The 26,419-nt window shown below is 38.8% G+C and overlaps 1 protein-coding gene and 1 long non-coding RNA gene across 4 annotated transcripts in view; one reads left to right on the top strand and one right to left on the bottom strand.

Moving 5' to 3' along the window:
• The window catches only part of LOC138402988 (uncharacterized), a 320,130-nt gene that overhangs the window by 62,642 nt on the left and 231,069 nt on the right, over nt 1-26,419 (top strand). The gene's annotated exons all lie outside the window — the stretch shown is intronic.
• The window catches only part of kkv (hyaluronan synthase-like protein kkv), a 47,014-nt gene that overhangs the window by 6,436 nt on the left and 14,159 nt on the right, over nt 1-26,419 (bottom strand). For all 3 annotated transcript variants that reach the window (XM_034972925.2, XM_034972919.2, XM_034972932.2), the window contains exons 3-10: nt 5,098-5,342; nt 4,483-4,649; nt 3,809-4,136; nt 3,228-3,427; nt 2,545-2,863; nt 1,530-1,750; nt 869-1,136; nt 86-348 (exon numbers count right to left, since the gene is read on the bottom strand). In XM_034972925.2, the coding sequence (XP_034828816.1) occupies nt 86-348; nt 869-1,136; nt 1,530-1,750; nt 2,545-2,863; nt 3,228-3,427; nt 3,809-4,136; nt 4,483-4,649; nt 5,098-5,342 (2,011 nt within the window). The remainder of the gene's footprint in view (nt 1-85; nt 349-868; nt 1,137-1,529; nt 1,751-2,544; nt 2,864-3,227; nt 3,428-3,808; nt 4,137-4,482; nt 4,650-5,097; nt 5,343-26,419) is intronic.

The raw sequence follows: 26,419 nt of genomic DNA, 5'->3' as shown, positions 1-26,419 counted from the left end.
CAATAAAATATTATTAATTAGATCTTTTTGAAGAATAATATATTGAAGAAAACTGATAAGTATGATAGAAATATGAATTTATCACCTGAGACCATCGCTTTCTGTGACGAATTTTTGCCTTATCCTTCAAGTGACAGATCATTTTAGTTTTTCCTGGCAATACCCACGTCAGTCGTCCTCCGTATGGTGCGGGAAACTTCTTTGGTGGTCGAACCCTTATAATAGTTTGATGTACTTCGGAAGCAGCGTCGTCAATGGTGTCCACGAGAAGTTTGACGAACCGATTCACTTGAGAATCGTCATCACTGTGATCGGATATTTCGAATGCGTCGTCCAAAAATATGTGAGCTGAAATATATTCATCATTAGGTTAGGTACGTGTTTTTTTTGTTTTTTTTTATATCTTAATTTTTATGCGACTTTTGTCCGACACGGACACGCCAGCCTAGCCACGTAGCCTAAATTACTCAATGGAATGTAACAAATACAACTGATTTTTTTTACGGCCTATGCAGATAATATTTCGTTAATCTATTTAATAACCTTCTGTTGTCCTTCTGTTATTGAAAACTGAGAAGGCTGGTAAAACTACCTACCTATATCATATTATTTATTAATGTCATATTGTACAAGAATCTCTCTCTTCAGGTTGTTACATTCCACTAGTCCTGACTCGTGGTGGACATCTTCTGTCGAGCCACACATATCGCAATTGGCAAAATTAGCTTTTGAATTTCTTAGAAGCATAAGTCATTACTTATCCTTATGGGCATTCCCAGAACACAACCTATATGAGCTAAGGTTATGTCTTAAAATTGCTACTAATAACTATTTAATTCATTAAGATAAGTAACTAAATTAATATTACTCTCGAATTCGTAGTAGTCTGGGTCAACAACACGCAAATATTTCTGAGCAACCCGCCGAGCACACTGGTCTTCGTCTAATCGCAGGATAGACTTCAAGAACTCCATCATCTCGTCTTTAGTTTCGTGCCACATAGTAGCGCATGCGTATATTCTGGTAATTTGATCTGACGACTTGATCGTTCGGGGAGAGGATCCAGTGTTGTCTGTATGCACCGATATTGTTTCGTAATATTCATCGCCTTTCTCTTTTTCTATTTCTGCCAGATCCTGTAATAGACATAACACACTATTTAACCAACGGCATTTATGCATAACGAGTTGTATGTATTTGCATCTAATATTATTGTCTAATTAACTGTTACGTCAATCAACTTTGGACGAATCAATTATAGTATAATATACTAGATGTAGCCCGCGACTTCGTCCGCGTGGATTTAGGTTTTTAAAAAACCCCGCGGGAACACTTTAATTTTCCGGGATAAAAAGTAGCCTATGTCCTTCCCTCGGATGCTAGCTATCTCTGTACCAACTTTCGTTAAAATAGGATGAACGGATGGACCGTGAAAAGCTAGCAGACAAACAGACACATTTTCGCATTTATAATATCAGTATGGATATAGTATATAGTATGGATAAATTGAATAAGTAAAGTTCTAAAACCTCAGTTTTAACGTCCTTTTGATCATCTCTTTTTCTATTAAGTGCCATGCTCTGATCAATCAGTAATCCATTGTACATTGGAAGAATAAACAGTTTTTCTGTCGATGCCAAACGTTCAGCTTTTGGAGTCCAAATATGAATCGTAATCCACGTTTGTGAAAGTAGCCAGAGCAGCCATATCCATGCCATTTGTCGTGTAATGAAGTCACCGAGTGAAAATACTAAAAATCAAAAGGTATAGCGAGAACTCATAACATTTACCTACAGTCATCATGATCATCGCCGGCTCACTACTGAGCACGGTTCTCCTGTCAGAGAGAAGGGTTTTGGCCATAGTCATTATGGAGAACTCTTAGGCATGCAGGTTTCCTCACGAGTTTTTCCTTCACCATTAAAGCCAGTGATATTTAATTACTTAAAACGCACATAACACCGAAAAGTTAGAGGTGCGTGCCCGGGATCGAACCCCCGACCTCCGATTAGAAGGCGGACGTACTAACCACTAGGCTATCACAGCTTTTTAAAGAGCTTTTTTCCTACAGTACGCGGCAGAAAATAATGTACATCGATCTTTAGAAAGATTTCGGCTTTGTAGAGCATTGTCTTGGTCACTCATACCTATGTGACCTTTTGTCTGTCTCGAAGACAGAGAAAATGCACTACAAAAACGCTAACTCTTTCTAAAGTCGATGTACATTATTTTCTACCGCGTACTGTAATCTATTTTCAAATGCAATTGTGCATTGAAAGGTCTAGATCTCCTGAGGGTGCTCCGGTGTCGGAGTGAACCGCGCGTTAAGTGTGTTTTGAAGGATTTGCGTTATGATGGTGCGTATTGCTTGCATGTTTAGCAATGGGAGGGCGGGCAATGCAAATCGCATGCTGTTCTTTGCACCATACACTCTGTCTGTCTGTTTTAGTGGATTATAGCAAATTAAGCTTATCGTTCCATGTATAGGTAGGTACATAATCTAGTTTTGGAATATTAAAAATTAAGTAAGTATAGTTTCATTACCTGGTGGGCTCTCAAAGAAAAGATAGTCGGGAATTGTACCATGGAATATGCAATTGTCACCGTTCCTTAGACCACACGCGGCGATCAAAAGGTTCACTACCAACGGAATCACCAGATTGATCGGGAAGGCGTAACTGAACCCTTGAATCAGGATTTTACAAGCAAATTTTCCGAATATATAGCATAAGTATGCTGCAAAAATTTGGATGAGCAGCACATAGAAGGCCGACTTGTGTACCGCTGCTACCTCGACCGAGTCACCAGTGAGAGTCGCGTTTGCAAGGTCTGGAATTAGTGTCCCGCCAAGTTGTATTTGTACCTGAAATTTTTTAATAAAAAAATTACCCCCATCTTCATGAGCAACCCTTCGCCGGATCACTACTGACCATGGGTGGATACCGTGGTGGACCAAAAAATTTGTATTTCATGATTTCCTGCCTGGATATGTTGGCTTAACTCTCTATTGTAAACACATTGTCTTCCCATATTCACACAATTACATTATTTCCGTTTTCCTTCACCGCTAAAACAAGTGATACTTATTCAATTTCTTAAAACGCACATAACTTCGAAAAGTTAGAGGTGCGACCCAGGATTGAACGGCTGTTGGAAACAAAACATTGTGATGAAACAAAAATATTTTATCAGTCAATGGAAACAAACTTCATCTTTGCAGCACTCACCTCTTCGACTACGATATTATGAGGTCCGAATCCGGGTTTGAATAGCTGGAAGAACATAGCAGGATCGTCGCCATCCATCCAGATACTCATGAGAATGCACAGTAGGAATAGAATAATCTTCCAAACTGACATGAAACGGTAGGTGAAGTAGCGTGTGTGATTGAGTTCCTCTTTTATTCTTGCTAAGCTCTTTATTATACCTGTCAAAAGAAATCTAGGTCATCATGGAGTTCGGACACTTAGAATAAGCTGGTCTATTCTTTCTTGGGCTATCTTGCATGGTGAGTGCTAGACCACAGAATACTTATTAGTATCTTCCAGGTATAGAATAATCACTACACAATGACGTTTAAATATATAGTGACTCTTGTTTCGATGCGAAAAAATGCAATTCTTCCCTCTCTCTCTGTCATAAGAAATAAGAGTTACGCGTGTGCCGTAGAACGCGTCCGCCGTTGATACATTTCTCAGGTCACTTGATCAAATGAGCCTGGCATCGCTCTACTTCGCAGGCTTGTCTCGTTACCCGCCAGAGCTCAAAAAAATTATACCTATGCCTGAATTTTGATGATGTTTCTTACCGATTGGACTCTGCCGTGAAACGTAGTTCTCCCACCATCCTAAGGATATACATAGAGCGGAAATTGGGATAAGCCAAATCACTGGTTTATTTTCTATCAGCGGCCAAACAATGAAACCGGTGACTTGTGCGACAATAGCGGCCATGTCGACGATCACTTTCATGAAACGTTTCGTATCTCGCGAACTTCGAGAGAGCAAGACCAGAATCGCAGGTACAATGCAGAGGCAGTTGGTTATCATGGCTCCTTTGACCACATCCAATTCGGGCAGTATTTTGAAGAATAACAATCCCATTCCTATTGTGTGTAGCGATTCCGTAATAAAGACCTGAAATGATAAGAATTTTGTCTTATTAGGTAGATGAATAAATTCATTTAAATCTCACCAACATTGATAAAATTTGAAAGTCGAAGCCCGTAAAATTCCGTATCACCAAGGTATCACCCAATTTTAACTTTGCAAGGTTTCCGCATGGTGCACTAGCTCTAGTTGTGTGAACGAATTTGATTTTTTAAAAAGCAGTTGGTTCATTTTACTTTAACGCCAAAGTTTGTAACGCTCGAACTTTATCAACATTAAGGTTGGTATAAGATATAAAATTTTATACCAACCCTACTGTTAACCTGTAGAGTTGGTTGTGTGTCGAAAAGACATGATGTATTAAAATACTCACCACCATAAACTGTACACTAGTAGGAGTTTTCGAAGTTTTGAAGAAACATATCCTGAGTGAACGTATGAGTGTCCCTATTTCCGGAATCGCGAATGCTGCGAGGAGTGCCCACATCCACGCTACCCGCTCTTCGTCCGGCAGACTGACTATAAATTGTTTATCCCTACCTGAAAATGAAAAAATATTTATTTAAAAAAAGCTCAAGGAATAACAAACAAATATCCACTAGAGACGTGTTTATTGACACAAGTTTGTAACTGGATGGATGACCGACTTTGGAGGTGCGAATTTGGTATTTTCGCTTCTTCCGTGCCTCGGAGTGCACGTTGAGTCGTCGTCGGTCCCGGTTATTATCACTAACATGCGATAATAACAGCTGTAAAACCTAATGAGTCGAAAATATCTCGTTTTCTTAGTCGAATTTATGCGGATCCCAACACAATCCTACCAGAATCTAAATAGCACTAGACTTAGACTTGCCAATTTAATTCAGAGACCGTACAACAGCATTATCCACAATAGGTAGAAAGAGCTCGTAAGAAAAAGGCTTCTAAAGAAAAGGCAATAAAAAAACAATCAAAACTACGAGTAAGCTAAGAAAACAATTATTCATACCTAAATTCCTATTACAATACGCTAGCCGTTTGTCTTTCTTGAGTTGTGAGGTCATGAAGAGTACTGTGCCCTTGGCTATCACGCCAGAACCCAGCACCACTATGAAGGTGATGGTGTACGCGAACACTTTGAGTATGCGGACTGTGAACTCCAGGCAGGCTTGACTCTCCATGGACCCACTGTCCTGTTTCGGTGGGAATTCTCTGAAGACGTCCCATCCTTTTGTTTCTTGTACTGTTCTTTGGCTGTAATAAGAAAATTTATATTTTATATTATCGATTCGAATATTATAAATACGAAAGTGTGTCTTCATTTCAATTTTATAGGCTAGCGCTTGGCTGCAATCAGACTTGCTGTCGAGTGATGATGCAGCCTAAGATAGAGCGCGCTTGCCTAGATAATGCCTATTCACTCTTGACTTGAAGGTACCCATACCTATTAAAATTAGAAGGGCAAACTAAGGGCGTTCCATATCCTAGCGGTTCGAGAAACCAGATTGCTTCATACGTGTCCGTGGAATTTCGACTAGGTAGGTACGGGTGCAGACCTTGGCGATGCCTTGCAGTACGATAGTAGAAAGGCGAAGGTGTGTCTGTCTGCTAGCTTTTCACGGCCCATTTGTTTAAATGTTTTTATGATTGGTATAGCTTGCATCCCAGGAAAAGAAACAGGCTACTTTTTGTCCCGGAAAATCAAAAAGTTCTCACGGGATTCTAAGTCCACGTGAACGAAGTCGCGGGCATCATATTATATTCATCATCATATATTCTACTATACATCATATAGTACATAGATAGCTTGTATCCTGAAGGTGGGCAATTGGGCATACGCTACTTTTTATCCCGGAAAATAAAAGTGTTCCCACGGGTTAAAAAAAATTAAAACCACGCAGACGAAGTCGAGGGTATCATCCTGTAACTGTGTACCTAATAGCAAAATATAATGTATAGTAGCCACATTCAGCTTCAGTAAGCGAGACTGGTTTTCAACTAGCTAATATACCTAAGAATGTGTAACATCTGGTAATACCTATCTAACCTAGATAATCAATTACCGTGTCTATAATATTACTTATACTTATCTACTCATATTGTACATAGTAGGTTTAAAAATACTTACAAATTATTTACATATTATTCAAAATTTTAAAAGTAATTTTATAAGGCCAAGGATTTTGCACCAATTTTTTACTGCAAGTTTTTGTAGATAGTAATAAAAATATCATAAATTAGCTTATGCTCGCGTCTTCGTCCGCATGGACTACACAAATTTCAAACCCGTATTTCACGTCCTTAGGGGTTGAAATTTCAAAAATCCTTTCTAAGCGGATGCTTACGTCATAATAGCTATCTGCATGCCAAATTTCAGCCCGATCCGTCCAGTAGTTTGAGCTGTGCGTTAGTAGTAGATAGATCAGTCAGTCAGACTTTTCCTTTTATATATTTAGATAGATGACTGTCGAAAGAATTGATGTAAGATCATTGAGAAAATTGATGCAATATTTTTCATCAATATGGCGGCCACAGTATGATTATCTATTATGTAATCACCTCTGATTGGCTGACACTCACGCTTTTTGCTTAAATGCATTGTTGCAGCAAAAATACCGATACTCAACCAATCACAACAATTGAGATTGTATGTAATAATGATTGTGGTCTCTTCTCAGACCTGGGCGCGTTTGGAACCCTAGTAGCTTTAGTTTTAAGTTCGCGTAGTAATTGTCACCACTATATCTTACAATTCCAACAACCGACCATCAAAAAGAGTATATAATACCTATTTTGAATAAATTATTTAAATTTTGATTGAGAATAAGAAATTTGGAGTGTGTGTTCTTTGTAAAGAGTAGGTATCCACTAAGAAATGATTTGATGAAATTGCATTTAACCCACAGGGGGTTAAATGGGAGTTTGAAATTTATGTAGTCCACGCGTACAAAATCGCGAGCATAAGCTAGTCAAAAATTATAATTATGTGCGCTGTTAGGACAGTAACTTTTAATAGGTACAAAAATCGGAACGGATAAAGACTACAAAGATATTTGTCGCTATGTTGTTTAGCATTTTTCCGAACACGCTAATTTCATAGTGGACTTCACGTGACTAGTTGTCGTCCATATTTAATCGAGAAAAACAACTTTCACACGCGACCGTGACTAGAGAATATCTTGTGTTTTGTAGTCTCTACACTTCCTTCCTATATATTTCCGCTATTTGGTAACCTTATAAAATAATTTCAGTATAAGAATCCTTCTTATAATAAAGTATAGGTATCGAATTATGAGACGTCTCTCGAACTGTCTACTGCCTACATATTCATCATCATCGTGATCAACCCATCGCCGGCTTACTACAGAACACGGGTCTCCTCCCAGAGTGAGAAGGGTTTTGGCCATAGTCTACCACGCTGCGCTGGCCAAGTGCGGATTGACAGACTTCACACACCTTTGAGAACGTTATGGAGAACTCTCAGGCATGCAGGTTTCCGCACGATGTTTTCCTTCACCGTTAAAGCAAGTGATATTTTAATTACTTAAAAACGCACATAACTACGAAAAGTTAGAGGTGCGTGGCTGGGATAGAACCCCTGACCTCCGATTGGAAGGCGGACGCCCTAACCAGTAGGCTACCCCAGCTAACATACTAATAAGTTTAATTGAATAAAAGTTTGTTTTCTATCTTTTAAAATAAGTCAACGATCTGTTACTTGTTTTTAGTAAATTAACAAGAAGTATAACGCAAATTCAAAGCATTTGCCTATTCAAAATAGGTAGGTTGGTAGGTTGTAAGTTCATAATTAATTAAAATAATTTTGTACGTAAACTTAAAACTAAAGCTACGAGGGTCCCAAACGCGCCCTGATTTGAATTTTACACTATACTCCAGGACTCTTTTAATAGAACACCAAAATATGATCTACATTTTGTACAAGCAAACCCATGATCGGCCCTTAAAAAACTTAGTAAGTAGGTATAGGTACTATAGAAAGCTGTTACAATGGTCGAGTGTTTCGACACCGCGTTCTCGATAAGCCACTGGCTGTAGTGTTGTGTCAAAGGATTTACGTAAGGTATGAGGGGCTATATAATTTTAGTGTTGCACATAGTACGAACAATTACTACCCTACCACCTTTTTTCATACTAGATGATGTCCACGACTTCGTCCGCGTGATTTCGATTCAAGTATACAAAACCCCTTAAGACTTCTTTTTAGGGTCCATAGTCATCCGTAACTCAAAAGGGAAAACCGGCCAAGTGCGCGGCGGGCCACGCGCAGTGTGGGGTTCCGTAATCACAACATAGCCATGATAGTTTTCTACTATACTACCATTTGGCTGATTGGGGGGGCTTTTATAACCCCGTCAAAACTCTGATTTTCCGGGATAAATCTCTGTTCACTTCGTCAAAGGATATTTTACGTAACTGCATAGATTTCGATGATTCGATCGCTAACGTTTTTTTGCTAGTTCTATTACAGGCAGGATGTTATATTTATAATAAAGCACATACTGGTAGGTGCAATCACCTACATATTTAAAATGACAGTTAACACGATGCCTTACGAAATTAGAAAGTATGTACATTATAAAATATATGTACATAAACTAGCTTATACTCGCGACTTCGTCCGCGTGGACTACACAAATTTCAAACCCCTGTTTCACTCCCTTAGGGGTTGAATTTTCAAAAATCCTTTCTTAGCGGATGCCTAGGTCATACTCATAATAGCTATCTGTATGCCTAATTTCAGCCCGATCCGTCCAGTAGTTTGAGCAGTCAGACAGTCACCTTTTCCTTTTATATATTTAGATAGTCACCAACAATAACAAGATAATATAAGTATTATGTTGTGCACTAGCAACAAAATATTATTGACTTCCAACATCATCAGCATCGTAATTAATCTAGCCAAACCCTATTTGCTCAGATTAATTATATACTTCCAAACTTTATTTAACCTTACGTAGGTGTAAGTAGATTTGTAGGGGGTTCTTGTAAGTTATGCTCAAGACAATTTTAAGTCTTCGTTCTGAACTTTAGACGCTCATATAACGCCTTGGACGATATGCTAAGTATAGGTTGAATGTATTCTTTAAACATGTTTTACTACCAGGTGAAGCATCTACGTTTTCTCGCTTATACCTAGTCAGTGAAAACTGCATTATTTTCAACAGTAGGTAGAGAACAGAGTTGGAAAGTTAGCGATCTTTTCTGTAGTTCTGTAGTTAGGTATCTATGAAATGAAATGAATTTATTTATTTCCTGTAGAACAGCATGTGCCACATAATATGATAATATGCCAAGACTCTACCATCGCTTTGGAAAGAAAATTCTACTGAAAAGAGCCGGCAGTCTACAGTTAAAATCCTTAGGGAAAGGTCCTACCTGTATCAATCCACACCTATACTGATCACTGGTTTCTTCTTAGAATGAGAAGAGTTTAGACCATATTCTGCCACGCTGGCACAGTGCGTCAGCGTTTTAAACCATTGAATACCACTTGCTTTAACGGTGAAAGAAAATATCGAGAGGAAACCTGCATGCCTGAGGGTTCTCCATAATGTTCTCAAAGGTGTGTGAAGTCTGCCAATCCTACCTGTAAATGCTACAGTAATTACTGTAAATCGAGTTGTTATTGTTGGCAGCGTAAATAGCTTCCCCGTCCACATCCTGCCTCTCATAGCAACTCCTGCGGTCTTGGTCACTCATTTCACTGTTCCATACAGAATCGAACACTAATATCGCACATCACTGGTTATATCACAAAATATTTCTTGAAATAACAAGGAATGAGTGCTCCCTGGCGGAATATTATTCAATAACTCATTGTTTCAATCAATCGAGGACAGACAACGGTGCGATCGCAATAGACACTGCTGGTAGCGGCACGCGTCTGCTAAAGGAATCGGCGTATAGCATCGCTGGACAAAATGGGAATATTAATTTTTTATTTTCGCAACTGAAAGTCATGAATAAAACATAATATCATATGTACCTATCATAGCCATATACACAATATTGTTGGTACCTGCAGCCCAAAATAAATATACTTATCGTTTTTTAATTTGCCTCTCGATAGAATAGGTATGATAAAAATTGAGACAGAAACTAGTCAGATTTAGCTATGTAGGTATATATACAGCATTTTGTTGTACCCACTAAAAATAAATAAAGGTCATAGACACCAACTTCTTGCACTTAGGCAAAAAACTGTTCAAACTCTCCTCATTCTATACATATCAACTACTAATATAATTGAGAAGAAAGTTGTATAATTTTTTTTATAAAACATAGGTACGTAATATAATAATTTTGTCCACTGTTTTGAAGCAAGACACCAGTGTGCGCAGAGTTATCCGTTCTGCGGCAGTGGGCACGTGAAATTATATCGCTTCGCTAATTATTATAGTAAGTATACCCACCTCACTTATGTGGAACCATCAAGAGAAATGAAAGTTTCTTTTTTTAAATCTGAATCAATAAGTAGGTACCTACGTATCTATGTAAATATGTAATCAAACGTAGACGTCATAAATTAAATCGTATATTAGGAGATCTATAGAACAAAGTAAAACCGATATAACGAGTCGTTGGATGGTAACGGGTGGGACACAGCTCGGATCACCGATGGACGCTGGAGTAGGACTCCAGGGTCCGAGGTGCTCAAATGGTGACCGCTGCGCCGGCACCGGAAAAAGCGGTGTTGGTGGGGTCTACCAACATTGCGTTTTCCACTAGGTGGGCCAAGGATATAAATACAAGTTGCAGGAAGTCGTTGGCCACAAGCGGTACCTACAAGATCGGAGAGTATGAAAATTCCTTCAAGATACCTTAGATATCCAGCAGTGGACGTCCAGCAATTAAGACGACGACGATAACAAGTTTATATTTACCACGTACTTTTGCATAATAGCTATAAAGTACCTACCTAGATATCCTAACCATACCTATATTTTACAGAAATAAATCTTACGTACTAAATACAAAAAATAATATTTGTCAGTCCATCTGCTCGTCACTTATACGTTTACATGTCGTTTATCCGAAACTAAATCGAACATTTACGCAAGTGTCATACAAACAGTTATTGTTGAAACTTACGTGAAGGTGTCAGGTCAGACCCTTATTAGAAATGCGAAAGTGTGTTTGTCCTTCAATCACGTCACAACGGTGAAACGGGTTGACGTGACTTTTTGCATAAAGGATAGATAAAAACCTGGAGAGTGACATAGGCTACTTTTTATCCCGGAAAAATCAAAGAGTTCCCACGGGATGTTTAGAAAACCTAATTCCACGGGCATCAGCTAGTAATACCCTAAATTAAGCGCCAGTGCATTGCAATTTGTATTTAACCCATGCCGGGAATTAGCTAGTGACGCTAGTGATTTATTTAAAAAAACAATTTTATTCAAAGCAACAAAAAAGGTCTTGACCTTCCCAAAATCACGATTCTGACCGGCCCGCATGCTGACTGCAGCAAGCCGAGTCTACTAGCTTGTATGTCGTCATCTCACATTGCTACACTATTATAATCTGTATGCTTAGTGGCATAAAGGCAGCCTACAATAGTAGTCATACCTAACTCGATATAAACAATAGATCGCTCAATATACAATGTCTCTACAGCTCACGAAAACTTGCGAAAGGCGTTCTTGACTAGAGTTGCCTAGATACTGCACGTAGGTATCATATTTTTAAACTAGCTTTTGTCCACGACACAAATTTCATACCCCTATTTTACCCCTTTAGGGATTGAATTTTCAAAAATCCTTTCTTTGATGTGGCAGATGCAAAGACGAATTAATACCAAAAAATCTCTGGCTCTCGGTTATAAATAAGTACCTACCTAGGTACCTACTAATCTACTAATAAATGGAGGAGTTTGCCAATGCTGCGATTTCTGGTGCGAGGTCGCTATGTGGACTCCAATGTCTATCGGTTTTTAGGGTTCCGTACCTCAAAAGGAAAAACGGAACCCTTATAGGATCACTTTGTTGTCTGTCTGTCTGTCGGTCTGTCAGGAAACCTACAGGGTACTTCCTGTTGACCTAGAATTATGAAATTTGGCAGGAAGGAAGGTCGCATAGCTGACATTAGGGGAAAAATCTGAAAACCGTGAGTTTGTGGTTACATCACACAAAAAAATTAAATTGTGGTGTTATGTATCATAGTTTTTGAATTATCGTGCAAAATGTCGAAAAAATACGACTATAGTACGGAACCCTCATTGCGCGAGCCTGACTCGCACTTGGCCGGTTTTTTTCGAACTAAGTATGTGTCAAATGTGTCATAAAAGATTGTATGAGACTTGAGAGTCCATCATTTTTAAGTTGGAAAATGGTAAATTGGAAATTGGTATAGGTATTTGAACTTTTGGGTAAAAGTGTAGAAATACGTAAGTACCTAACTACATGTTTCAGGATTTTCGGAACAAAAAATCCACTCGAGCGAAGCCGGGGCGAGACAACTAGTAAGTATTATCATTATATACGAGCAAAGATACCATTAATAAAAACAGAAGTATCGTGCTAAAAATACTCCAGCATACCACTGTTTCAAAGTTTCAAGTAAAAGTTTGAATTAGAAAAGTTATTAGTATGCGAAACATCCTCTCAAATACACGTCCGAAGTTCAGCGGTAAATGACCATGTCAAAAGCGACTCCTGTAGGTCTCGCTGTTACCGACTCACAGCGTGCATTAACTTTGACATTTTTAAGTTTTCCTGTACCATCTTAATAGTAGGTAAGGATTTTTAGGGTTCCGTACCTCAAACAAAAAGTATCACTTTGTTGTTTGTCTGTCCGTTTGTCCGTCGTGTCTGTCAAGAAAACCTATAGGGTACTTCCCGTTGACCTATCATGGGTAGGTAGGTAGGTCTTATAGCACAAGTAAAGGAATAAATCCGAAAACCGTGTATCTGGGGTTACATCACAAAAAAAATAAGTATTTTCAATTTTCAAAGTAAGATAACTATACCAAGTGGGGTATTAAAGGGCTTTACCTGTACATTCCAAAACAGATTTTTATTTATTTTTATGCATAATAGTTTTTAGTTTATGGAACATTGCAAAATGTCGAAAAATATTATACTCGAGTATGGAACCCTCGGTGCACGAGTCTGACTCGCACTTGGCTGATTTTTTATTAATATATACTTTATAGCTTAAAAAACGTTGACACAAAAATTGTACATACCAATCGTAGGAAATTCGCTACATTCGAAAGGAATCTATGTACCTACCTTGTCGTTCTTAAACTCCTTATACCTATCTACCTACTTAAACAATTTCCGATTATCACAAAAAATCGGTTCCTCTTCAATTAGATATAAAGATGCCTTATAGTTAGGCAAAAAGTGGTAATTCGTTAGTCTATGCAAGGAGTATTTCTAAAAATATAATGGGAGCGGATTAATGTTGTTTACGAACAAAAATAAATCTAAAACAGCTAGGCCGAACCCGTTGTGATCTAATATTCCTTGCACGCACAACCTCGTGCCCGGTATGTACAATCTACCTGTAGAAATTAAAATTACCAAGCAATTATACGACTTATTTGCATTTATTTAAATGTGATTTTTGTTTGGTAGAAATAAACTTTTGAACTGAAAAGTTCAACGATAAAAATATAAACTTAGTTCTCTTTACCATACACCCTTTATACGTGTGCCTCTATATGTCTCTACCCTCAATACAAATTAACAATCGGCAGAACCAGTCCTCGCGTTATGAATCAGCTATAGTTATCTACTTGAATTTTAGCTGGGCACTCTCTATGAGGAGGAATTATAGAAGTTCTCTTGGGAATTGGGATCATAATGCAGTGGGTTCAAAAATCCTTCTGCATACAACTCGGAAGTAGATGCCTAGATAGATGTTAGAGGTATTCGAGTGAATAAGAGAACGAGATTTGGACTCTTAGGTTTTACAGTTATTATCATATATTAGTGATAATAACCTGGATATTATACTAAACGAAGGCTTAACGTATCTACTCGTACGTACGACGTAAGTAGGCACGGAGGGAACGAAAATGCCAATTTCGAACCTCCAAGTCCAAAGTCCATCCAGAAGTCTTGGGTCAACGTTGCTTAACAATCACCATCGATTAATATGCATTGTCACACGTCCCTCAAAGAACTCAGTGCTTTTTTCTATAGAAAAAGCAAGTAGGTATAATAGAAAAATCCGTTGCAAGATTTGAAATAAAACTGATACCTATACCAAGAGTGAACCTAAAAAACAGTTTGAAAAGTAAACAGAGATTATTATCTAGCATTATTTTCTAAATGCTCGAGTAAATAAGAAGTAGATAAACTAAGCCACAGTGTACGCGCAGAAGAAGTGGGGCGCAAAAATGTGGCGCACTCGATCGAAAGTTGTGTCGTCAGAGTTGACAACCTTGGCATTTGAGCGGGTTCCGGGCAGCAGGCGGTGACCGATCGGGCGGCCGACCTCTAGCCGTTTATAAAACCTATGAGTGATACGTTATTTATTGTTCTTTTTAAACCTAAAGTCGACACGGCAAAAACACAAAGCCAATAAGCGCTTTATACTTAGTTTAAGCAATTTTCAAATAAAAAAATAAAAACGCATTAGCTCTCCAATAGAACAACTGGTTTAGTTCCTTTTTTCTCAGTAGAAATTACTTTCCGAAATGGGAGAGTTTTCACCTATCAGAAACGTGTAACTATGTATAAGGAAAACACCCGTTGCTCAACTGATGTTTTTCGTTATAGATAGACAGGAACTCATAGTAGATCCTTTTCCTTTTCTCTAGAAATCATTTTCCGAAATGTGGGAAGGCTTTAATTTTAACTTATCAGAAGTGCCTGCAAAGTAGACTACTTGATATAAACGATTCGATATGATTTAAGAAAAAAATATAGTTTAGGCTTATAGGAAAAATGTATAGTAACTAGATGAATGTGTATCTCTAAAATAAAGAAGATATTTTATCGTACGTTACACCATAAAATGAATCGTATATAGGTATCTATACAAAAAAACTAGTTGCTTATTTGAATCTAGAAATCCATAAATTTCAATCTTTATACCGAACACATTTTTACGAACAACGCTTGTTGTAGGCACCTTCACGGCATCACCAAAATAGAAACATTATTTTATTATTTTACTGAGTTCCTAGAAAGGCATTCGTATAATGCTGTCGGCAATAACTTATCTTTTTTTTTTTCGCTGCCTTCTAGAAATTCTAATGAACAAAAAACATTTTAGTACTCTATACGCAGACAAACAAAAAATAAGAAACGGCCAAAGTGATTCGTTCCCATAGCAATAAATAACGGGCAAGGCGCCATAAAGCGATAGTTCTGAATACAGTTTTTACGCTCGAGGGTACGAAAATGCGAAACAGATGCTGGTCCAGATTTTACCATTGCAACTAGAGAATTTTTTCTGCCGAGTGACTTTTGTTGACAGAGAAGGCGATAGTTTGGAGGAAGCGAGAGGGGACAAACTCGGAAGCGGGGGAGACGACAGGCAAGGGGGAGCGCAGGAGTCGCACAGGAGAGTTCGAATCAACCTCGCAAAGGGGACAGAAGTGTGACGTGTGACGCGGGAGTGCCACGACGAAGCTCTACGTTTCCGAGCGGCCTTCCTTCCTTAAAATCTCTTTGTTTAACGAGTTTGTCCGGGTACCTTTTATCCTTAATATCTGTATAAAGTCGATAAGTGGAAATTAATTAAAGCCAGTGTTAAGCAAGACGGTCTACACTTTCCAGTCTATGGGTAATGTACAACTTAAACTGTCTTATTATGTAATATCCGAGGATCTCTTAAAATTACAACATATAATTGCTTGCCGGAATTAAATATAGAACGTGATTTTCAAAGTAATAGAAGCGAGTATACTATCGACATGGATAATAAATTACCTCTACAAGTCTGGAATGGCTTAGATCAAATTTGTCTGAGCTTATTTCTAATCTTCTTAATACTGCTGGCTTGTATAATGTTCAAGGAAGCATGGGTCAAGTGCACCCAATGGGTTAGTGGTTACAGACCTAGCCGCGATCCGGAAATACCTAACATAGAAATGTTAAATTTGTGAAAGCCAAGATAGGTTGCTTTTACGATGTCCTCGGATATGATTATTATGTTCGCTGTAATAAAACATGTCTGTATTTCGTGTCTCCATGAGTTGTAAAAAGGTTCCGTAAGACTGTAGCTTATAGACTGTACTTCTAAGATTATTGTACATAATTGTAATTTAGTTATACAATGTGTATATAACATCAGCCCAAGGGTTTTTTGTTGGCACTCTATTTTCCCTTGAAAATGTAGCATGGCTTTTGAATAGAGTGCCTGACCATTAGAGGAATAACATAAAAGGCTTTTCTTCCAATGGTCAGAGTAGAGTTTTGCTCCATCAGAGATTTGACTAATACATTTAACAAAGTAAAGTACAATAAATAGATTTTGAATTAACCAACCTCTTTCATTTATTATAATATTAGTCTGGTTTTTCAAAAGAGGTCAAGAGATAAGGGGCTACATCGATCTATGGTCTGAGTCAAACAAGAGATTAAATTATAGCTCAATGTAATAATATTATTACTACCTACCTATGTGATATGAGCCCTTACCGCTTGACGCTTTCGTGAAATGAGTTACCCTACCTAGCATTATAGAGACAATAGACAGTGTGAAACAATAGACGAGAGGAACTAACTACCTCTTTGCCACACAAGGTTCATTTCTTTCTTAGAATTATTGATGAACTTAACCTCATACTAACCCGAGGATAAAGAGCTATTTCCAATACCTTCCATAGCTAGTTAATACAGGAATAGGTCTCTGTAGATATCTTAATCTAGACAAGATAGAATGCTACCACCTTAGTAAGCTACCGTTTGCAAATACTGTACTAGCACATAATTTAAATTGCTAGCTTTAGTACGATACAACGACATTGAAACGAGAGGAGGATCTAGCTGCTGTTGGGGACTTCAATGAGTTGAAAGTGCTAAGTAAACATACTTTTCATCTGAGTCTAAGTACATAACGGGGCGAATGGCATTTGGTATAGTGACAACATATATATATACATATCGTCTTACCTTTGGGTTCGACTATCATAGCTTGGCTGTTCCTGATGGGCAACCGCTAGCGGCATCGTCTGGGCATACCAAACACGCCCTCCCCAGCACGAATGAGTTGGTTCGACCTGACTTGGCCAAGTCAAAAACCATACCATAACAATTTATATATATCAAAATCCATGGTACATGGGGCGGGCTCTAAGCCCACATAGTTAGCTCCTGGCACTAGTTGTCAGTCGAGGATATAACCGCTTCTCAGCGTGATAAAAGGACCAACTCTGTGCAGCCCCCATAACTTGATATCAAGGCTGTTTTAACAGCGTAGGGATAATCTCAATGCTACGGGACGATGGTTAGAATGGGCTAGAGACTAGAATTTCTAGTCTAGCACTTGGGCGGCATAATTATCTCCCTCATCCCGTTTCGGAAAACCCTAATTTCATACTTGTTCGATCAGCCTTAGTCTTACGCTTGCGCGAGATCTAATTGGCAAAATTCATTAAATAACATCGCGAGTACCTATAATGGGACGGGACGAAAAAGCCAACCACTGTTTACCCCAGGAACCCAGCTATTTTGAAAAGGAATTCTAACGAATTCACAAAGGAAAGTACCGCCAAGGTACCTGAATGCATTCGCTCACTGTTATTGTACTGTGACATGACCGGTACACTACCGAGCACCGACTTATTATTTTACGAAAAAGGGGATTTAGTTACTATCTATCATACTGACTAGATTGATTAGCCACTTGATTAACTTTGAACGAAGTACATGTCCTTCCATTTTATTGTTTGAAAAGAAAATTTGACGATCACGCATCCGGGCCACCACAGAAAATGGTACCGCAAGACCAGGATCCAGATACGTATTCGAAATAACGATACGACTGGATATAAATAAAAAAAATATATATATATATATATGATATACACAACGTAGAAACAGTAGGGACCATTTGCAAACAACATATGGAGAGACAAAATACAGATTGCATGTTATTACATATATAATGATTATGCTTAGAAATGTACAATTTACAGGAATTTCCAACAAGCTGGTGTACTTGTCATTTTAATTATAATGTATTATAACATTTACAAGCTATCCTAGGATATAGGGGGAGCATAAAGAAGCTGCATATCTTATATAAGATGTATCTATTACAGGATCATTAAGGAGCGGCGGTACCCAGGAACCTGTTTCCTTGCTTAACCCTAGACTAAGCTTTATCTATACTTAAGATTATTATTACATCTGTAACTTCGCCAACTCCAAGCGTAAACACTGTACTCAACTTACCTAACTACTAACAAAGTAGGCGTGAGTAAACGGACAAACCGAACTTTGTCGGAGTAACGGAACCGCCGGGCAACAGTAGAGCAATTTTAAAGAGAATATAATAACAAATAGTTATGCCGCCAAGCAAGGTAAAACGTAATACTAGGAAAAAACCAGAGGTCTCACAAACCCAAGTCCAGGTAGGGACATTCGTAGAAACCGGACCATCCACTAGCCAAACATCAGAGCTCGGCGAGATAGGAACGGATACGCGAAATGAGACCGTAACCAACTCGACTTTAGAGTTGATTTTGAAAAAATTAGGCGAATTTGAAAAAAAATTGCAAACCCTAGCAACAGTAGATAATACGAGTGTTCTATCGAGCGAGGCTAACAATGTATCGGATAATTGTAGTCTAGATAGGCAAGAACCTACCAGCTCAGGTTCGAACGCGCCTAACGCGTCATCCACTGGGACAAGAAACGTATATGTGGTACAACCATCTATAAATAAACCTAACTTTGATGGTAAACCATTGACCAATCCTATAACTTTTTTGAAGAAGTTGAATAGATATATTAAGGCAGTAAATGGGTCTGATCGGGGTGTAGACATCGCGTTAGGGTGCATTACGGGTCATGCACGAAAGGTCATGGATCTTTACTCAAAAAATTGGGTAACTTTCACAGATTTTGAAACGGATTTTAGACGCGTTTACTGGACGGAACAAATCCAGGAGTCAGTTAGGTATAAACTGATTAATGCGACTTATACTAGTGAGTCTGGGATGTCTATGTCGGAACATTTCGCAAATTATGCTGAGTCAATGCAATCACTAACAATCGCATTCAGTGAAAGAGATTTAGTTAACTCCATCATGAGACATTTTCCGATAGACATGCAACGCTTGTGGTTTACACGACAGGGCGAGGTGACCATAATGGATGGTATAAATTTCTTACGAAGTCTTGAACAAAACATTAGCGAGAAATCGAAAGGTATTGCGCGGGTCGCGTCAGGTAGAACGTATAGAGATAGACAATACGGTAGGTCGATCCCGGCACAACCCGTCGTTGCAACGATATCAACTAGCAGGCGAGTAGGTAACTCTAATGCAGGTAGAGGACGTGGATACCGTCGGGGGTATGCAGGTAACAGATCGTATTACGGTAAACCGACATTCAACAAAAACGAGAATGTAAACAACAGACCGGCTGTTGCGTTTGTGAAGGAAAGCGGTAGCGGTATCGGACCGAAACCAGTGGAGGAAAACACACTAGCAAAAAACTAGATTTCCCCACACATACGCGGTCCAATGTTTTGACGTTTTGTGACGAAAGGGGTGAACGGACCACGAGGCGCGATGCGGCTAACGTAGTTTACAATATTCTAATTAACAACGGCTGGAAACCAGGGCATAGTCTGGGGGGCAAGTTGAATGGCATTCAACGACGCTTGAGAGTTAGTGCGATTTCCGAAGGGTTCGATTCCCAACAGGAAAACAGAGGCATAGCAATCTTATTGGAAAATCAGTTTAACAACGTATTGGAATGTTATGAGAGAGGAGCCAAGTGTGAGCATGACGTAAGGAATAGTGTGAAACTGTATACAATGTTCCACGACCTCGATAGTGAGTCTACCGATGTAGGTATCGATTATTCCTTGCCTAAATTACCCGAGGTATGTGTTAAGATATACGGCAACCTTGTAAGAGCCCTCATAGATACAGGAAGTCAGATTAGTGGAATGACTAGAGAATTGTACGATTCGATTGTTAGAGAGAGAGGAACGCTACCTGAAATCGCTATTCCATCCTTACAGATTCAGGGAGCTTTTGGTTCTAGAAGCGAGAGTACCAACCGGTTGGTTTTGATAGAATTCCAATTGGGAAACACTTTAGTCGAGGCACCCATTTTAATAATGCGACGGTTGCCTAGATCGTTAATACTAGGTTATGATTGGTTAGAAAGAGTAAAAGGGATAATTAACTGTGGGAGTGAACGGACGATGACCATAGAACATTTAGGAGTTAGGTCTTGTGTTAGGCTAAATTCTGATTGCGAGATTGAAAGGTTAGGGGGAGAGTTGAATGCAGCCACAATTAACTTGATTCTAGATCAAGATTCCGGAACAATAGATCAGAGAGTATTGAGTAGGGACATAGGTAGTGAGAAAATTATAGAATCCCAATTGGAAAAATCGAACATAAGTAATGAACATAGGAAATTCTTATTGCCTGTGTTGAACAAACACTGTAAAATATTTGTAGAGAAGTTAGGACTAACAGACAGATACGAACACATTATCAAACTAACAGATGAGGAACCCTTTACAAGGCATAGTTATCCAGTGCCTTTGGCCTATAGGGAACAGGTTAAGACGGAACTAGACGAGTTAGAAGGTTTGGGAGTGATAAAGCAGGATGTCACACCGTATTGCAGCCCACTCACCTTTACTAGGAAGCGCGACGGGTCAATAAGACTCTTGTTAGACGCTCGCGAGTTGAATAAGAAAATGATAAGAGACGCAGAGACCCCGCCTCTTACATCTGAGATTTTACAATCTTTTCACGGGGTGAATTACATTAGCTTAATCGATCTAAACAATGCTTACTTTCAAATACCGTTACATAAAGATTCGAGGAAATATACCGGATTTTTATTTATGGGACGTACCTACACTTATCCTTGTTACCTCAAGGTTTGAAAACATCTGTAGCGGGCTTTTCTAGAGCCATGGATATCATATTGGAAGGCGTGCGTGAATTCTGTGTGAATTACCTAGATGACATTGTAATATTCACGAAAGGCGACATCAATTTACATCTAGAGCACCTAGATCGGGTACTAGATAGAATAGAAGCAGCAGGGTTAACAGGTAGACTAAATAAATGTCGGTTCTTATGTGACGAGGTGAAGCTGTTAGGCCATATAGTGAACACGAACGGAGTGGGTATGGACCCTGAACGGGTAGATGCCATATTAAAATTTCCCATACCTCGAACCATAAAACAATTAAGGGGTTTTTTGGATGTAATTAACTATTATAGAAGGTTCATTTCCAAGTATAGCGAAGTAGTTAGGCCGCTTTGTAATCTTTTGAAACTCGGTACGAAATGGACGTGGACGAAAGAAATAAATGATTGTTTTGAGAAGGTCAAGGGTCTATTTATAGATACGATACTTTTAACGCATCCAAATCCGAAGGATACCTATTATTTACAAACTGATAGTAGTAACCTAGGTGTCTCGGGATATGTTTTCCAACTAGATAATGAGGGAGAAGAGAGAGTGTTAGGTTTCTGTAGCAAGGCACTTACGTTAGCGGAGAGTAAATGGACAGTGACGGAATTAGAGTTATGGGCTATCATATTTAGCTTGTCTAAATTCGAAACATACTTGAGAGGCGCGAAATTAGTGATAAGAACAGACCATAAGAGCTTAGTATTTCTACAAACGTGTAAGTTATTGAGCGCACGGATGATACGCTGGGTGCATTACATAGGACGTTTTGATTACACTGTTGAGCACGTGAAACGGAAGTTAAACACGGTGGCAGATGTGTTATCACGACACATAGCAGGTACCACCGATGTCTTAACAAACAAAGCATCGGGTCCTGAAATGAATTTGTTTAGGGCATCGTTAGAACGAGTAATACGAGATCAATGGAAAGAAATAGGTAGCCTTCAGAGACACGATAAGCTCGGTAGCAAAATAGTCGAACGTATGAATGTAGTCGGCACATCTGAATCCAAGTACTATATACTTAAGGAAGGAGTCTTATATAAAACCGATATGAAAGGAAACACCTTAAGGTTATATGTCCCCGAGGACTTACAGAAGAAGTTAATTACTAGCGTCCATGAGGAAATAGGTCATTTTGGACGTTATAAAGTTTATGCTTTGATGAAACGGCGATACTACTTTACAAATATGTCGCGCGCTATAGGAAAAGTCGTAAGGTCATGTGAGACATGTCAGAAGTCTAAACATGCGTTAGAAACACACACGGGTCCGATTAAAACCGTAATAGCCAATGAGGTAGGAGATAGAGTCTTTTGCGATATTTATGGCCCTCTGCCATCAGGACGTTTCGGGTTCAAATACATATTCGTAATGCAAGACGCCTTCAGCAAATTAATCCGGCTATCATACCAATGAGATAAAGGGAAACTATAACGCCATCCACCTTTTCCGATACTATAGAGACACTTAAAATAAAAGCACAACAAGAAAGGAGTGAGGTTTTTTTGAGACTTGTGCGCACGAAAGAATACCTGTCACGTCTGCCGGGGCGAACAGTACATAGAATTGACTTTTAAAAAAAAAAAAAAAAAAATAGGTAATTAAATATAGTTAGTGAAATAGAGTTTCTTTTTTTTTTGACTCCTTGCAAAATACAAGGAATATAGTACAAAAGGAAAAATAAACTTATTTCGGGGGAGTGTGTTGTAGGCACCTTCACGGCATCACCAAAATAGAAACATTATTTTATTATTTTACTGAGTTCCTAGAAAGGCATTCGTATAATGCTGTCGGCAATAACTTATCTTTTTTTTTTTCGCTGCCTTCTAGAAATTCTAATGAACAAAAAACATTTTAGTACTCTATACGCAGACAAACAAAAAATAAGAAACGGCCAAAGTGATTCGTTCCCATAGCAATAAATAACGGGCAAGGCGCCATAAAGCGATAGTTCTGAATACAGTTTTTACGCTCGAGGGTACGAAAATGCGAAACAGATGCTGGTCCAGATTTTACCATTGCAACTAGAGAATTTTTTCTGCCGAGTGACTTTTGTTGACAGAGAAGGCGATAGTTTGGAGGAAGCGAGAGGGGACAAACTCGGAAGCGGGGGAGACGACAGGCAAGGGGGAGCGCAGGAGTCGCACAGGAGAGTTCGAATCAACCTCGCAAAGGGGACAGAAGTGTGACGTGTGACGCGGGAGTGCCACGACGAAGCTCTACGTTTCCGAGCGGCCTTCCTTCCTTAAAATCTCTTTGTTTAACGAGTTTGTCCGGGTACCTTTTATCCTTAATATCTGTATAAAGTCGATAAGTGGAAATTAATTAAAGCCAGTGTTAAGCAAGACGGTCTACACTTTCCAGTCTATGGGTAATGTACAACTTAAACTGTCTTATTATGTAATATCCGAGGATCTCTTAAAATTACAACATATAATTGCTTGCCGGAATTAAATATAGAACGTGATTTTCAAAGTAATAGAAGCGAGTATACTATCGACATGGATAATAAATTACCTCTACAAGTCTGGAATGGCTTAGATCAAATTTGTCTGAGCTTATTTCTAATCTTCTTAATACTGCTGGCTTGTATAATGTTCAAGGAAGCATGGGTCAAGTGCACCCAATGGGTTAGTGGTTACAGACCTAGCCGCGATCCGGAAATACCTAACATAGAAATGTTAAATTTGTGAAAGCCAAGATAGGTTGCTTTTACGATGTCCTCGGATATGATTATTATGTTCGCTGTAATAAAACATGTCTGTATTTCGTGTCTCCATGAGTTGTAAAAAGGTTCCGTAAGACTGTAGCTTATAGACTGTACTTCTAAGATTATTGTACATAATTGTAATTTAGTTATACAATGTGTATATAACATCAGCCCAAGGGTTTTTTGTTGGCACTCTATTTTCCCTTGAAAATGTAGCATGGCTTTTGAATAGAGTGCCTGACCATTAGAGGAATAACATAAAAGGCTTTTCTTCCAATGGTCAGAGTAGAGTTTTGCTCCATCAGAGATTTGACTAATACATTTAACAAAGTAAAGTACAATAAATAGATTTTGAATTAACCAACCTCTTTCATTTATTATAATATTAGTCTGGTTTTTCAAAAGAGGTCAAGAGATAAGGGGCTACATCGATCTATGGTCTGAGTCAAACAAGAGATTAAATTATAGCTCAATGTAATAATATTATTACTACCTACCTATGTGATATGAGCCCTTACCGCTTGACGCTTTCGTGAAATGAGTTACCCTACCTAGCATTATAGAGACAATAGACAGTGTGAAACAATAGACGAGAGGAACTAACTACCTCTTTGCCACACAAGGTTCATTTCTTTCTTAGAATTATTGATGAACTTAACCTCATACTAACCCGAGGATAAAGAGCTATTTCCAATACCTTCCATAGCTAGTTAATACAGGAATAGGTCTCTGTAGATATCTTAATCTAGACAAGATAGAATGCTACCACCTTAGTAAGCTACCGTTTGCAAATACTGTACTAGCACATAATTTAAATTGCTAGCTTTAGTACGATACAACGACATTGAAACGAGAGGAGGATCTAGCTGCTGTTGGGGACTTCAATGAGTTGAAAGTGCTAAGTAAACATACTTTTCATCTGAGTCTAAGTACATAACGGGGCGAATGGCATTTGGTATAGTGACAACATATATATATACATATCGTCTTACCTTTGGGTTCGACTATCATAGCTTGGCTGTTCCTGATGGGCAACCGCTAGCGGCATCGTCTGGGCATACCAAACACGCCCTCCCCAGCACGAATGAGTTGGTTCGACCTGACTTGGCCAAGTCAAAAACCATACCATAACAATTTATATATATCAAAATCCATGGTACATGGGGCGGGCTCTAAGCCCACATAGTTAGCTCCTGGCACTAGTTGTCAGTCGAGGATATAACCGCTTCTCAGCGTGATAAAAGGACCAACTCTGTGCAGCCCCCATAACTTGATATCAAGGCTGTTTTAACAGCGTAGGGATAATCTCAATGCTACGGGACGATGGTTAGAATGGGCTAGAGACTAGAATTTCTAGTCTAGCACTTGGGCGGCATAATTATCTCCCTCATCCCGTTTCGGAAAACCCTAATTTCATACTTGTTCGATCAGCCTTAGTCTTACGCTTGCGCGAGATCTAATTGGCAAAATTCATTAAATAACATCGCGAGTACCTATAATGGGACGGGACGAAAAAAGCCAACCACTGTTTACCCCAGGAACCCAGCTATTTTGAAAAGGAATTCTAACGAATTCACAAAGGAAAGTACCGCCAAGGTACCTGAATGCATTCGCTCACTGTTATTGTACTGTGACATGACCGGTACACTACCGAGCACCGACTTATTATTTTACGAAAAAGGGGATTTAGTTACTATCTATCATACTGACTAGATTGATTAGCCACTTGATTAACTTTGAACGAAGTACATGTCCTTCCATTTTATTGTTTGAAAAGAAAATTTGACGATCACGCATCCGGGCCACCACACGCTTTGAAAATCTTGTCTAGAACAGCTTTACACAAAAAGCTTAAGGCTGTTAATTGAAAACCTGTTCTTAGGTCATTTCTTTGTAAATAGTTGCCTGCTTGTAAATTGTTTTAGATAGGTATGTCTTCCTTAGAAAGACAACTACTGCCTTGGTACTATGAAAGAGTTTATGCAGAATTATCCCTTTTGGAAAGAGTAACTGCTGATTTTTTTACCTTCTCTTCTCAATAGAATATGCTTTCCAATCTGTCTTGAGCTTAACATATCATAATATTTCGTAAGAGTCATGTAAAGTTGAATCACTTTTCAATTTCTTAGCATCTCTTCTCAGTAATAAGTACATAATATACTTTACATAAGTTGATCTACAGGAAACAAAATATTTTTTTTAATTTCATTTACTTACTTTCATTTACTTTCCGTCTCAGAAGAAAGCTGAGAGTCACTCAGCGGACGGTGCAGAGAGCTATACTTGGAGTTTCTCTACGAGATCACATCAGAAATGAGGAGATCGTAGGAGAATCAGAACCAGACATAGCTCAACGGATTGCGAAGCTGAAGTGGCACATAGTTGGAAAAAACGATAGGCCGATAGGGTCGCAAGTCGCTAGAATGACGATCTTGCACCGGAAAACGCAAAACGTTGACAGATGCTATCCAAGGAGTCGCTGGAATCAGGTGGCACAAGACCGTGGCATGTTGAAG

The sequence above is a fragment of the Maniola hyperantus genome, chromosome 1 (genome assembly GCF_902806685.2).
Source record: "Maniola hyperantus chromosome 1, iAphHyp1.2, whole genome shotgun sequence".
NCBI classification, from domain to species: domain Eukaryota; kingdom Metazoa; phylum Arthropoda; class Insecta; order Lepidoptera; family Nymphalidae; genus Maniola; species Maniola hyperantus.
Note: the sequence above shows the minus strand (reverse complement) of the source record. Positions and strands in the feature narration are given on the sequence as shown.